At 43.6% G+C, this 12,319-nt stretch overlaps 4 protein-coding genes across 4 annotated transcripts; 1 reads left to right on the top strand and 3 right to left on the bottom strand.

Moving 5' to 3' along the window:
• Nucleotides 1–3,062: 3,062 nt before the first annotated feature.
• On the bottom strand, nt 3,063–3,755 carry EDD37DRAFT_672026 (uncharacterized protein; the record flags this gene model as incomplete). The annotated part of the gene is made up of 1 exon (XM_062819437.1): nt 3,063–3,755. A coding segment is annotated over one exon (693 nt), but the record flags the coding sequence as incomplete, so codon positions are not given.
• Nucleotides 3,756–5,446: 1,691 nt separating this feature from the next.
• On the bottom strand, nt 5,447–6,880 carry EDD37DRAFT_559309 (1-phosphatidylinositol phosphodiesterase; the record flags this gene model as incomplete). Its single annotated transcript, XM_062813786.1, has 1 exon — nt 5,447–6,880. One exon carries the CDS (start codon nt 6,878–6,880, stop codon nt 5,447–5,449), a length of 1,434 nt encoding a protein of 477 aa, XP_062676056.1.
• A 1,002-nt stretch (nt 6,881–7,882) lies between these two features.
• EDD37DRAFT_84760 (FAD dependent oxidoreductase) lies at nt 7,883–9,698 on the top strand. The gene is made up of 2 exons (XM_062820347.1): nt 7,883–9,134; nt 9,211–9,698. Exons 1-2 carry the CDS (start codon nt 8,005–8,007, stop codon nt 9,407–9,409), a joined length of 1,329 nt encoding a protein of 442 aa, XP_062676055.1. The 5' UTR covers nt 7,883–8,004; the 3' UTR covers nt 9,410–9,698.
• Nucleotides 9,323–12,085, bottom strand: EDD37DRAFT_84703 (uncharacterized protein). The gene is made up of 7 exons (XM_062820345.1): nt 11,879–12,085; nt 11,695–11,820; nt 11,558–11,623; nt 11,406–11,504; nt 11,031–11,347; nt 10,054–10,970; nt 9,323–9,992 (listed from the first exon to the last, which is right to left on the bottom strand). The coding sequence occupies exons 1-7, from the start codon at nt 11,935–11,937 to the stop codon at nt 9,507–9,509; spliced, it is 2,070 nt and encodes a 689-aa protein (XP_062676054.1). The 5' UTR covers nt 11,938–12,085; the 3' UTR covers nt 9,323–9,506.
• Nucleotides 12,086–12,319: the final 234 nt, after the last annotated feature.

The raw sequence follows: 12,319 nt of genomic DNA, 5'->3' as shown, positions 1-12,319 counted from the left end.
ATTAAGTTTATATTCGATAATATAAAGATTAAATATAATAATATCGAGTTTATATTCGACGATATAATAAGGGAAGTACTCGATATCGATTAAGTATCTATACTATTCGAAGTAGATTTAGTATTTAAATCTAATATATCGAACGATTACTAAGATAAGTTAAACGTTCCGAAGAGTAATAGAAGACCTTACTAAGATTATATAAAAGACTATTTAAGCTTAAATAATATCTATATAGAAAATATAACTATCTTTATACTTAAAACTACTTTTATTAAGATTCTATTCGTCGAAATAGTTAAAGGCTCGCTAAGATTATCTTTAATTAATTCGATATCCTTAGAATAGTCTCGCTAACTTAGGAAAAGAAAACGACAATATATTAAAATATATTCTATAACGACTATTTCGCGTATTCGAAATATAATAAGAAGAAGTCTTCGAATCGTATTAAAACGTAAAGAAATTAAGAATTAATAGATATATACTTATTTTTAAGATTTTTTACTATAATATTTAATAAAGAAGTATAAAAGTAATATCTCGATAAATAACTATAGATCTCGTCTTTTAACTAAGTATTCTTAAGACGATATATAGACCTATTATATTAAAAAATCGTAAAAGAAAAGTATATTTATAGATACTATTAATACTATATTTTATCGTTCCTTAATCTCTTTCTATACTAATAATTATTCGTTATTTCTTATTTATCGTCTTCTTTTTTTACTAAGTATTAACGACTCTAAAGTATTTAACTTACGATTTAATATACTCTATAGTATATTACTAAGTAACGAAGAACTTTATCTCGATTAAGGACTACTAAACTTAATTAATTACTATACTTTCGAACTAGAAGTATTTATTTATATATTCGATAATTCTTTACTTCGAACTAATAAGGCGCGAGAAGTACTACGAGTATAATCGCTACTAATAATACTAAAGATAAAGTAATTATCTCGAGCTATCGAAGTAGTCTTTATCGAAGCTATAGTAAATTAATTTCGCTATATCGAAATACTTAAGTTTATATTTTAAAAAGATTAAGAATATATATTTAACTATTAACTAAATAATTATTACGAGTATCGAAATTATATAGACGTCGAATTAATTTAAGTCTCTATAAAGTCTATAGTTAAAGTTCTAAATAATACTTAAATAATTAATAAATAAGTATATAAATCTAGTTTTAAACGATTCGAAGAACCTTAAGTTAGTATATCTTAATGTTTAATTATATACTCGATAAATAATAAATAATTATATTATACTTTTAGCGATTAATATATATAAAAAGAAACTAACGATAATATAAAAGAATTACTTATAATTATATTAATTATATTTCGAAAGAATATAATCGTATTCTTTTTCGTAAAGAATCGAGATTAATTAGCTCTTTAAAGCTCGAATATAATAACTATATTACTTTTATCTTCGAGAGCTATTTCGTTAATGATTATCGAGTTTAGATTTAAATTAAGCGTAAATAACGCTTAATTACTATTATTAAGGTTAATTACTTTAGAATAAGCTTACTTCTTAATACTATATAAAGTACTAACTCTTAAATCTCTCTATTTCTACTCGATCTTAACTTATCTAGAACGATTCTTTAAGAAAATAGAACTCTTTTACTACTTTACTATACTTTAAGTCTTATAACTAAATTAGCGAGTAAAAATAAAAGAAATCTCGATTATTAATTTATAACGACTAGCTTTCGAATTAAATTAATATCGCGCTAAAGTAGTATAAGAGATTACTCTATATTTCGAAGACTACTAAATCTTACGATTAATCCTTAAAAAATAAAACTAACTTAATATAGTATAAGAGATATAGTTACTAACTAAAAGATATTAATTACTATCTTTTTTTATTAATATATATTTTAGAAATATAGGCTCTTTCGAAGATAAAGGCTTATTAATTTTAATATAATAAGTATAAGCTTAATCTTCGATCTCGCTCTTTATATATACTAAAGCTACTAATTAAATATAAATATTATTAAAATTACGATTACTATAGTATTCTAAAGAACGAATATACGAAAAGATATCGAATAAGTTTAGAAGAGTCGATTAAGAGTTACGAAAGCTCTAAACTCTCTCTCGAATATTACGCTTTTACTTAGAGAAGATAATCGACTTAAATTTATTCTTAATAATTAGCTTCGAATATTACTATATAAGTAATATTAGTAATTAGAAACTAAGGCGAAATACTAATTCTTACTAAGATAAGTATCTTAATAGAAATATAATTCTTTAGATCTTTTATAATCGCTTCTATACGTCGATATTACTTTATATATAAACGATAAATATTAAATAATATATTAAGCTTATATAATAAGTAATCGAAGCTTAAATTAAGAATTAAATAACTTAAAAGGCTTTAAAGATAATTAAGATAGAGAATAGATAATAAGAAAGAATAATTATCTATAGTAGAAAAGAGAGAAAGTTAAGAAGAAAGAAGAGATATATATATATAAACGTAAGGCTCTTATATACTCGACGATAGCCTTTAGAGCTATATTATTATTATTAGCGATACTTTATTAATATAACTACTTAATTAGTCGATAGCGAGCTTCGAAAAATAAATAATAACGAGATATTTATTATCGTAATATATTTAACGATTAAGTAAAATAAAACGAAGCCTCTTAAATATAAAGGTAAGGCTTTAAGTAAACTAAAGTAAGGCCTTAAGTAAGACTATTCGAATATATATATATTATATAGTAAATATATAAAAAAGTAAAATAATAGTAAGGTAATAAGTTAAAGCTTAAGACGCTAAGTAGAAAATATCGATTTATATTTAAACCGAAAACGATATACTCTAGACCTCGTTAGCGATAGTTAACTATCTTTTAGAAAGTTACTAAGATATTCGAATAGCTCCAAATCGATTTATTCGTATTAGTACTCTAGAATCGAAGGTTATCGACGACTTAGCTAGTTATTTACGAGGCTATAAGGCTATAGGTATCTAAGTTAGATAGGAAAGAATATAATTATTTAGCTACCTTGGCTCTACCAAGGGATATAAAGACGGTCGAAGGCCGTTAACTGACTTAGGTGGATATCGTACACGATGTACGACCTCCGGATAGGTATATAGTCTAACGAGCCCCTACGGCCCTTGAGTAATGACAAGTCCTCCGTGAAATCACAGGCCAACGCGGGTGTTGTCAAGAGAAGAGAAACCGTACCATCGGTGCGCTTGTTCTTGTAACGGCGGCGAACGCCACTCTTGCTGTCCTTGGCATTCCGGACCTGTGATGGAATTCCGGGCATATAGCCTGGGAACATATCCGACTGCGCAAACAAACAGTCCTTGGTTGATTTCGTCATGTTTGCCTGCTGAACTGGAGGAAGTAATATTGAGGGCCACGACCTGCCCAGATGCGCCATGCCCAGGCAAAGTTGGGACTCAGCAGTGCGTACGAAAGCGTAGAGAAAGCTCTGACATCCATGATTCAACTTATTTTCGCAATGCCACCCAGATGGCGAGACACAATGTCTAACCAGCACCTTGGCTTGGTGCGATGCCATTACGTGATTGTTCGAGGTCGAGTGAGAAGCGACCTGTGGCGGAAGGTGGGATGCCGCGTATATCCATGCCGAAGAGGGCCTCCTGCCGGCCACGCAGTCTCCCCAGGTCAAGTTCAATAACACCAGTTCTCGGGTCACCGGTTGCCTTGAAACGAAGCCGGTAACTCTTGTCTAAAGAGCTGGGATTGTCGGCTTGCAGAGCCTTGCACCTGCAGAGGCGGTGTAGAGTGCTGTTCAGAAAGATTCAACATCCACTGCGGAATTGTGACGGGCCCGTCCAGAGGATAGCCAGGGACGAGACCCGGCAATATGACTTGATGCGCTCTTCGCCAAAAAATTCCTCAACTGTGCCCAATCGATCTACGCCTCAGTTGGTACATGTCCTCGCTTTCAACAAGGACAATGCATACCAGCTTGAAGCGCAACTTCAAGTTGACACACAGGTACAGCAGAAGCCAGACTTGACCGGCAGGCCCACCCACCGCTTGTACATGTACCAAACAAGGTTCACGACCACCACTACGGCTGGTAGGGCTCCAATGACTACGCCCGCCACCATCCAGGGCGAGACGGACGGCGATTGGTATGCCATCAACTATCGTCTTTTCGGCGCGAGAACGATCGTACGTGTCGACCCATTTGATGTTGTCTGAAATGTTACTGATATGTCGGATGACAACAGGAGTCTCCGTGCCGGACGATAACATGATAGTTTGCGTTATCTGCATGGCGGCATTTGGGCCCTGGGACGAATCTGTCACCTAGTAATTTCCGTAGGTGACTGTTATCCTCGTGGATCATCCACTGTAGATAGGCATGCATGTTGTTGCCAGGATTCCTAATGCAGCTGTTTCTGGGTACTTTTGACGATCGTTGGAATTCCCGTGTCGATGCTTAAACGATCCTTTGGCATGATGCCATCTGCAGGATCTAGGCGTTGAACGACTCGAAGACGGCTGAGAACGTTGTCTTCATCCTTGACTTCCTGTGCGCCAGCCCTTTTGAGCTTGTGTCTTGGTGTGCTCCGGTGGCGTCGGATAGACACTGTCATCTCTCATAAGACCGCTTAGGTATTGACATGGTCCAGCAGTTGGTGCCCTACACAAGTTTCTGCCTTGCAGAAAGATGACCACAGTCCAGGATAGGGAATGCTTGGTATATATATGTAAATATGCGACTGCTCTTCAGTCCGGCAAGACTTCTGTCTTAGCAGAACGAGCCCAGCAGTAAGAATGATGATAGGGATAGATGCCCCTGTGGATTGGGACCTGCAAGGGGGGGGGATACCTGGCCCTTAATATAGGAGATTGGGTGGCGCACAACCAACCATGAGTCATTGACACGTTTCACCGTCAGAAACGCGAACGGGCTATGTATTTGTCAACCATGGATGATTGTCTTGTCTTCCTCATCGAGGAATGTCACAGCTGCGCGGAGACATGACATATACCTTCACAGCGAGACAAGAAAGAGTTCATGAGTAGGAAGTTGTCTGGGCAAAACATCACCCGGGAACCTCAAAGAGGACTGCAATTCTGTCGATGAATGGTAATTGTCTCGTTGTGCAAGGGAGGAGAGGGAAGGTTGATGCATTCCGTGAACATGTATCTTCACACCGAGACAGAGAGTCCTCGAGGACGCAGGTGGACATCAGGAAATGGGAATGTTGATTCTTCCAGTCACCGACCTGATTTTCAGTAGTAGTGCATGAAGTCTGCAGTCAGAGCGAGTCAAGCGATCTTCACGTACCAATCCTTTGAATATCCAATTCCATAACAGCGCTTCGTCTATGTTCGTTATGACTGTGAGCTAGATTGCTTACCCGAATTTGTATGATCCTCAAACCTCCCGAAAACGAACGTCTACCGCGGCGGCAGCTTCGAGTTCATTCCAACGATGCAACGGGCAATATCCCAATCACCACCCAAACCAACCCAATCCGTCACCACGATACCTGTTGACCAATCTCCGTCTTTGACTTTTCCATCTTCTGTCAGCATGTGCCTCTGGCACAAATGTGCCGTGACGGCCGGATTGACTTCTGCAGCAATCTTCTCTGGCCAGGTACCGACCTTCCAGAAATTGCTGGCGCTCAGGAAATTGACGTAAAGAGGATACTTCTTCTCGCCCTGAGGTTGCACCTCCGCCGGGTTGAGAATGCAGCAACCACTACGCTCAAGCTGCTCGTTGACATACTGGATCTTCTTCTCAATGGTCGGTTTTTCCAGAACCTCGTAAAAGTCCTGCACGCAGACATCACCAGACGGACACATTGCATTGGGCGTGTTGTCTGCCCATATATGCGCATCGATACCCCAACCACGACCCTGCCACTCCTGCTTGAGTCCTTCTTCCAGTACGAAGCGACGAAGCAAGACGATACGGCCTCGCACCTCGCCCAAATTTGGCACACGAGGCTCCGTGAACCACTCTTGGGGATTGGTATAATGATTCTTCAAGATGCGACCTAATTGCTCGTCGGTTCCTTTGCCAGTACCTTCACGCTTCAAGGACATGATGAGTGTCTCGTCTGGATGATCCTTGAGGAACTGGAGGACGGTGTTGTACAAATCGCGGAAGTACTTGGTCCCAGACAGAGCAACGGGGAAAGCGGCATGGACAAGATGAAGCTTGTCCGAATTGACGTCGTACGGTTCTGGTACCTGAACGCGAATATCAAAGAAACGAACACCGTTTGCGAGTTGCTCCTTTGGCGAAACTGCCTGGCACCTGACTGAAGGTGGCGCATTATGATGCGTCGGAGAATTGTGTGTTCCTGGGATTGAGAGTGCACCCAAGGGAGTGTTGTCCGGTAGATCTTGCATCCACGAATCGAGATGTGAGGTGTTGTAGAGAGCCACATAGGATGTATCAGGGAGATAAATGCCGGTAAAGCGTATTTTAGGATTAGGTGCCAAAGCGACCAGAGATGCTGTTTGCTCCGTCGGTACTGGACAGTACATCTGATGCTTGCCTCCAAATTCTGTCTGAAATGTCAACCGTAGTCGCTCACTTGGGGCTTTGATGACAGCCTTGACATCAGTAGGAGTGACGGTAAATGGCGGCAGACTGATGGATAGTTCTCGAGTCGCGAAGGGTGTTGCATTTGCATCAATCTGAGGCACCGATCTGCGTGTTGTAGAGTTTGTGATGCCAACGCTGTTAGTCACGGCTGCGAGGGACATTGTGACATTTTGCATCTGAAACGCATTTTCTGGTGCAGGGTCGAAATGCTCCACCAAGACCAGATTCAGGGGATTGTTGCTGAGATTTCGGATGGTGACAAAGGGTGCCATGTTGAGTGCTCGAGGCTTTGGTTGGAAATATTGAAAGATATTCATGGAGAGGGTGGCCGGACCGCCGAGATTGATATAGGGCGATCAACAAATACGAGGTGAGCTGAGCTTCTCCGATGATGTATCGAGTTCAGCTGTCAAAGTGACCCTGGAGCTAAGAACAGGTTTCAGATGAGATCGCGGAGTAGCCACAGCCAGCAGATCCCCTGAAAAAAGGCTGATGTCTGACGCAGAGATCAGGCGAGTTTCTAGATGTCGTGGTTCTTCGACGTCTCTCAATACATCCTTTTATATATATCGTTGATGACCTGTTTGGATGATGATAGATTCGTCGAGTACAGTAGAAGATGCCAATCAAGCGTCAGCAGGGAAATCATGGTTTTATATCATTTGATTGTTGAGATCCCAAACTCCATGTGCTCCCTTGTCAGACGAAGCCGCTTATTCCTCGCCAACGTGATGCTTTCTCGGCGCCAATGGCAGCCAATTCGCTTATTCCTGGCCTACATGACGAAGGCTAAGAGCTGCTATTCGATCATCATCTCATTGATGCGGCACCATTTGCCTGCCTCCCTCAAGGTTATAATTGGTCCTACTTATTGGTGTTATTTTAGTAGACCTTGCCTTATGATCTGTTCTAGTGGCTTGAGACACCATGGAAGCCTGGAAACTATGATTACTAAGCTCTCCGGTACTGTTAAATATCACCCCGGGCATGACTGGTCGTACAATATTATCTCTTTTATGGTAAGGAAATTGAGAGTACTGTTTCATGGTGTGGACGGGTCGCTGCCGTTTTGACGAGGCTTTTGCTCCAACCCGCGGCTGAACTCATCACCTAATCTACCTGACCATCCTAGGTGCCTGGGTGCCTAGGTATTCATGCTTGCGAAGGACACGGAATCGGAGTATCGGACCACAGAAGGCAGCGTTGATTTTCCGAGTAGGTCCACCACATTCATCTACTAACGATAGGTATAATACTAGGCGACAGACGGGGGGAGGTAGGCTTGCATTCTTCTATCTGATTTGGTATTTATTATTTCAACGCTCAGAATTGGCTACCACTCGTCAGTACCACTCGTCAGAAGCCTCAACTGAACTTTCGTGGTAGGCATACATCTATGGCGGGTGTTCCAAGTTCGCTCCACGAGTCGATCGTGATTGTCGGTGCCGGTGTATTCGGACTGTCGACGGCCCTGGCATTGAAGGAACGTGGCTATTCAGATATTACGATTCTGGATCGAGAACTACCACCGGTCCGTGATGGAAGCAGTACTGATATCTCCCGGATCATCCGGTCGGACTATCTAGACCCGTTCTACTCGAGGTTGGCCACAGAAGCGATCGAATCATGGAAATCATCCAATCTGTTCAAGCCACACTATCATCCGAGCGGATACATGCTCACCACGGAGGTAAAAGAGGATATATATCTCGAAAAGAACAAAGAGATCCTCCGCGGTCAGAAGCAGACCTATCGTGAACTAAATGATGTGGCAGCATTGAAGCAGATGATACCAGGCGAAGATCTCAAAGATCTCAAGTATGGATACGTCAACACAAATGCCGGCTGGGCCGATGCTGCTGGAGCAATACGAGCACTCGCAACGCATCTTGCTGGTTTGGGGGTAAGCTTCATCACTGGTCCTCGCGGGACGTTGCAATCTTTGATTGTGGATGATACCGGCAAGAAAGTACTCGGTGTGAACGTGGCACAAGGCTCCCCAATCCATGCGTCGAGGGTGATCCTTGCGACAGGTGCCTGGACGGCTCGATATTTGGACGACCTCGATTATCACATTACCGGATCAGCACAGCCCCTTGGATTCATCCAACTCACGCCCGAGGAAGGCCGGAGACTCGCCAATATTCCCGTCTCCATCAACACAACCTCGGGCGTCTTCCTCTTCCCGCCCAGCCCTGGAGACAACCTGCTCAAAGTCGCTTACCATGGCCACGGGTTCGAAATTGAGACATCTGCAGCACATGGTGATACTGGCAAAGATGGCGTGAATCTGAGGGTGATTTCGGTACCCCAGCGTGACGCCAACAATGCTGCCTCAAAGTTTTTCCCCGAGGATGCCGACAAATATTTGCGAGCTGGACTGAGACAACTCATTCCTAGCATTGCCGATAGACCTTGGGTCAAGACTCGCTTGTGCTGGTACACGGAAACTCCTAAGGGCGATTTCATTGCTGACTATCACCACACTCTCTCGGGATTGTTCATCGCCACTGGGGGCTCAGGACAGTAAGTGGTCTCCGGCCTGTTAAGATCATCCACAAAAGGAATCTCTTCCAGCTAACTCATCTTGTGTTCATGACAGTGGCTTCAAATTCCTGCCTGTACTAGGTCGATACATTGCTGATTGCTTCGAGCGCACGGCTGTGTCGGACGTAAGACAGAGATGGAAGCTGCCGAAACCGAGTCCTCAAAAGGAAAAGTTGCAGGTGAATGATGGGAGCCGTCGTGGCCCTCCACGGCGGATGCTTCGAAGGGAGGAGCAACTTCGAGCAAATCTGTAGACGGGGCCAGCAAGGATGTCCAGGGCGGGATTGAGTCAAACAGGAACCAGCTCGTACACCATAACGATGAGCAGTTCGGTGAAGAACGCGTAACGCGTCATTGTCTATACCACCCAGATCCGTCCTGTTGTGAAGGATTTCCATCGCTAGTGTCGATGTTGAAAGGAGTGAAGAGATCATCGAGGAATATGTCAAAGCCTCCGGTCCCTGCAAAATGGAAAGGATCTTCAGCCGTCGCATCTACCTCGACGGGAAAGGTCCCGTTCGCTGCTTGGATAGGTGCGGATGTTGACTGCCTTGAATCATCCTGTCCTTCGGTCCATGGAGGAACCACGTGCACATTGAGACTTATGCTAGTACTGTTATCATCTACCCCGGCTGGTAATGCCGGAGTGGGAGAGACGGAATTGGAAGATGCCATTTGTGAGAGGCTGGAATCGAGAAGCGCCCATAAATCCGACGGTTGAAATGTGATTGTTGTTGTCGTCGTGGCACTTTCCCATCCACTCCTGTGCCTATTGCCACTGTCGCCCTCGTGCCTGCTGCCTTGAACCTTGGCCTGAAGTTCTCGGAGTATTTTAAGCTGAGAATCCATTAGCTATGGAAGTAACAACCAGAGTCAGCGAAAACGAGAAAGAATCTACCTTTTGAGCAACATGTGGACATTCGGGCGCCATCCGTTCCAGAAAACTCTCACTTTTCTCGAGGTCTTCTTTCGCCCTTATGGAGACTTTTGTGTCTCGAACGAACTGAAAGAGCCAGAAAACCGTCGCGGTTGCTGCAATCATGTGCCCGACTACAGGATTGGTCAGTTGAAAAGGAAAACTGTCGAATACCCGAAGCAATCGTGCTACCCATCCGGAATGAAATATCGCGAGGTCCACGGTCTGTTGTAGGAAGAAGGTGGGCTTCGGATTGTGAGTACTGCCCGCTGGGCGTTTCACGACCAGATGAATGAAAGGGTGGTTCAAGACCGCCGGAATTGCATGAGAGGCAACCTGCATCAGCGCCCAAGAAGTCCAATACTCTCGGTGCTCGAGGAAATCCGCGGCTGATCTCTCCCTCAATGACAGATTTCTGAATAGATGTGGTGAGCCGCATATCGTTTGGTTTTCGTGCATCTGAAGATTCAGTTGAGAGTATGTCGAGCTCGGCACCCAAGCGCTTTCTGTGTTGCCAAATTGAATCTCGTGCAGATATGTGGTGAGGTCGCGCCAGACAGATACTGACAGGAGACAGTGCGCGATAATCCCAATATCCTTGATAGAGTCACTTGCAGCGTGTCGTTCACTGTGGATACGAGTGTCGGATGAGAGCGGCAAAGGGCTCGGTGGACTAACAGGATAATCTGGTGTAAAACGTTGCACTCTTCCAAATGCTGCAAGCTTCGGTTGAGGCAAGAACATTCTCTCCAGTATGAAAATGCTCCAGTAGCATCGAGAAGCTACTTCCTTTTCTGCAGATGAATCATGCAGGTATGTTTGACTCCTTTTTGATGTCTCAATGGTTTGCAGTGTCGAGGCGTTTCCAATGATCATCCACGCTCGGGCTAATTTGCCTCCTATCGTACGAGGCAGTCAGCACTTTCGTTTGTGAAATTCTGGCTTTCTGGAATGCCAACCTTTCATATCGCTCAAGGCCAGGAGGCATAGTGCCTGGAGTATCTCAGCCGTGGCTATTCCCTCCATAGCCAGTTTTACAACGGCTTCGTGAGCCGATTGAGAGTAATGTTGCACATATTCACGTCCTGGGCTAAGGGGTATTTCAGGTGCTGTAAAATTCAAACATAGGGCAAGGAAAGCCCAACGAAGATATGTTGGGCCTCGAGCAAGCCTGTCCGGCAGATCTTCTAAGCTGAGCAGTGGTAATGGTTGAAGGTGGATCTTTGTTTTGTATACATGAACCGCATGATCCAATATATCCGAGTCGATATCCGCACTTGATCGTGGAAGATGTCAGTGACATAGAACATATCGACAATGTCGGGAAACGAGACCTGACAGTGGCATCAATGCCGGCGCTTGCATCGTCTCGAGCAGCTCCTGCCACAAAGTCTGGGGAAGTGTCTGTGCTAGCATTTGGCCGTGAGATTGAGCTACAAGATCAGTAAGACGGATTTGTGTCTTGACCTCAGCGGAAGAAGCATACTGAAGCATGGCATATATATCATTCATCTGCGATTCGAGGTGTTGGACTCGAGATTTGGAAGGTTTCCTGTTATCATGGTCAATGCAACTGGCGTGGCAATCACAGAATCGGCTGATATGGCGGACTGATGGTCTCACCTCGTTGCCTTGTTCACTCTGGGGGGTCGTCTTGACTGATCTCTGGGGAGATAAACACATTGTTGATTCATGCGCTGACAGATTGAGCACACAGGTCTTTCTGCCGGGCATTTCGTTTTCCTCGTGCTGCGGATGGTCTTTAGCCCCAAGAACGTACAGTGCAAGTGTACTCAAAGTCACCTACCGGCACGACTCACAAGCGTGTCGACTCCGACGCTCCTGCTCGCTAGACTCTTCTGCCATGGTCGTCGGAGGCCCAACAAGAATACAACAGTCTTCCGACAGGGAGAGTTCAAGTGCAGGAGTTCATCTTGTAGAACTCCGTAATTCCATGCCGAGACAGAGTCAAGACCTTGGCGTTTGTCGGGGTTCGGAAATTGATTATGAATCTCCAGATTTCCGGCAGCAAGCAACCCTTTTCCCTGACGCACGGGTTGCCTCCTGCCGCGAGCATGTGGCCGCTCACGACGCCTCATTGTCACGAGTACTCCTCAGACATCCCACCTCACTGACATCTCAGCTTACACCTCGACATACTCCTAAGACCACCCACAGCTTTGCAATTGGGCACGGTGGACACCGATAAGAACAGCGCTCCTTTCCGGCAATCCTATGTTGTGAATTC

Source organism: Exophiala viscosa, assembly GCF_022695815.1.
Source record: "Exophiala viscosa unplaced genomic scaffold EDD37scaffold_1, whole genome shotgun sequence".
NCBI classification, from domain to species: domain Eukaryota; kingdom Fungi; phylum Ascomycota; class Eurotiomycetes; order Chaetothyriales; family Herpotrichiellaceae; genus Exophiala; species Exophiala viscosa.
The sequence above is the reverse complement of the archived record's forward strand: the minus strand, read 5'-3'. Positions and strand labels throughout refer to the sequence as shown.

Coding starts and splice junctions, on each gene's coding strand:
- EDD37DRAFT_84760 (XM_062820347.1), top strand. CDS start 8,005: ATGGCGGGTGTTCCAAGTTCGCTCCACGAGTCGATCGTGATTGTCGGT. Junction 9,135..9,210: donor GCCACTGGGGGCTCAGGACA/GTAAGTGGTCTC, acceptor TGTTCATGACAG/TGGCTTCAAATTCCTGCCTG.
- EDD37DRAFT_84703 (XM_062820345.1), bottom strand. CDS start 11,937: ATGGCAGAAGAGTCTAGCGAGCAGGAGCGTCGGAGTCGACACGCTTGT. Junction 11,821..11,878: donor CACGCTTGTGAGTCGTGCCG/GTAGGTGACTTT, acceptor GACCATCCGCAG/CACGAGGAAAACGAAATGCC. Junction 11,624..11,694: donor AGAGTGAACAAGGCAACGAG/GTGAGACCATCA, acceptor CCATGATAACAG/GAAACCTTCCAAATCTCGAG.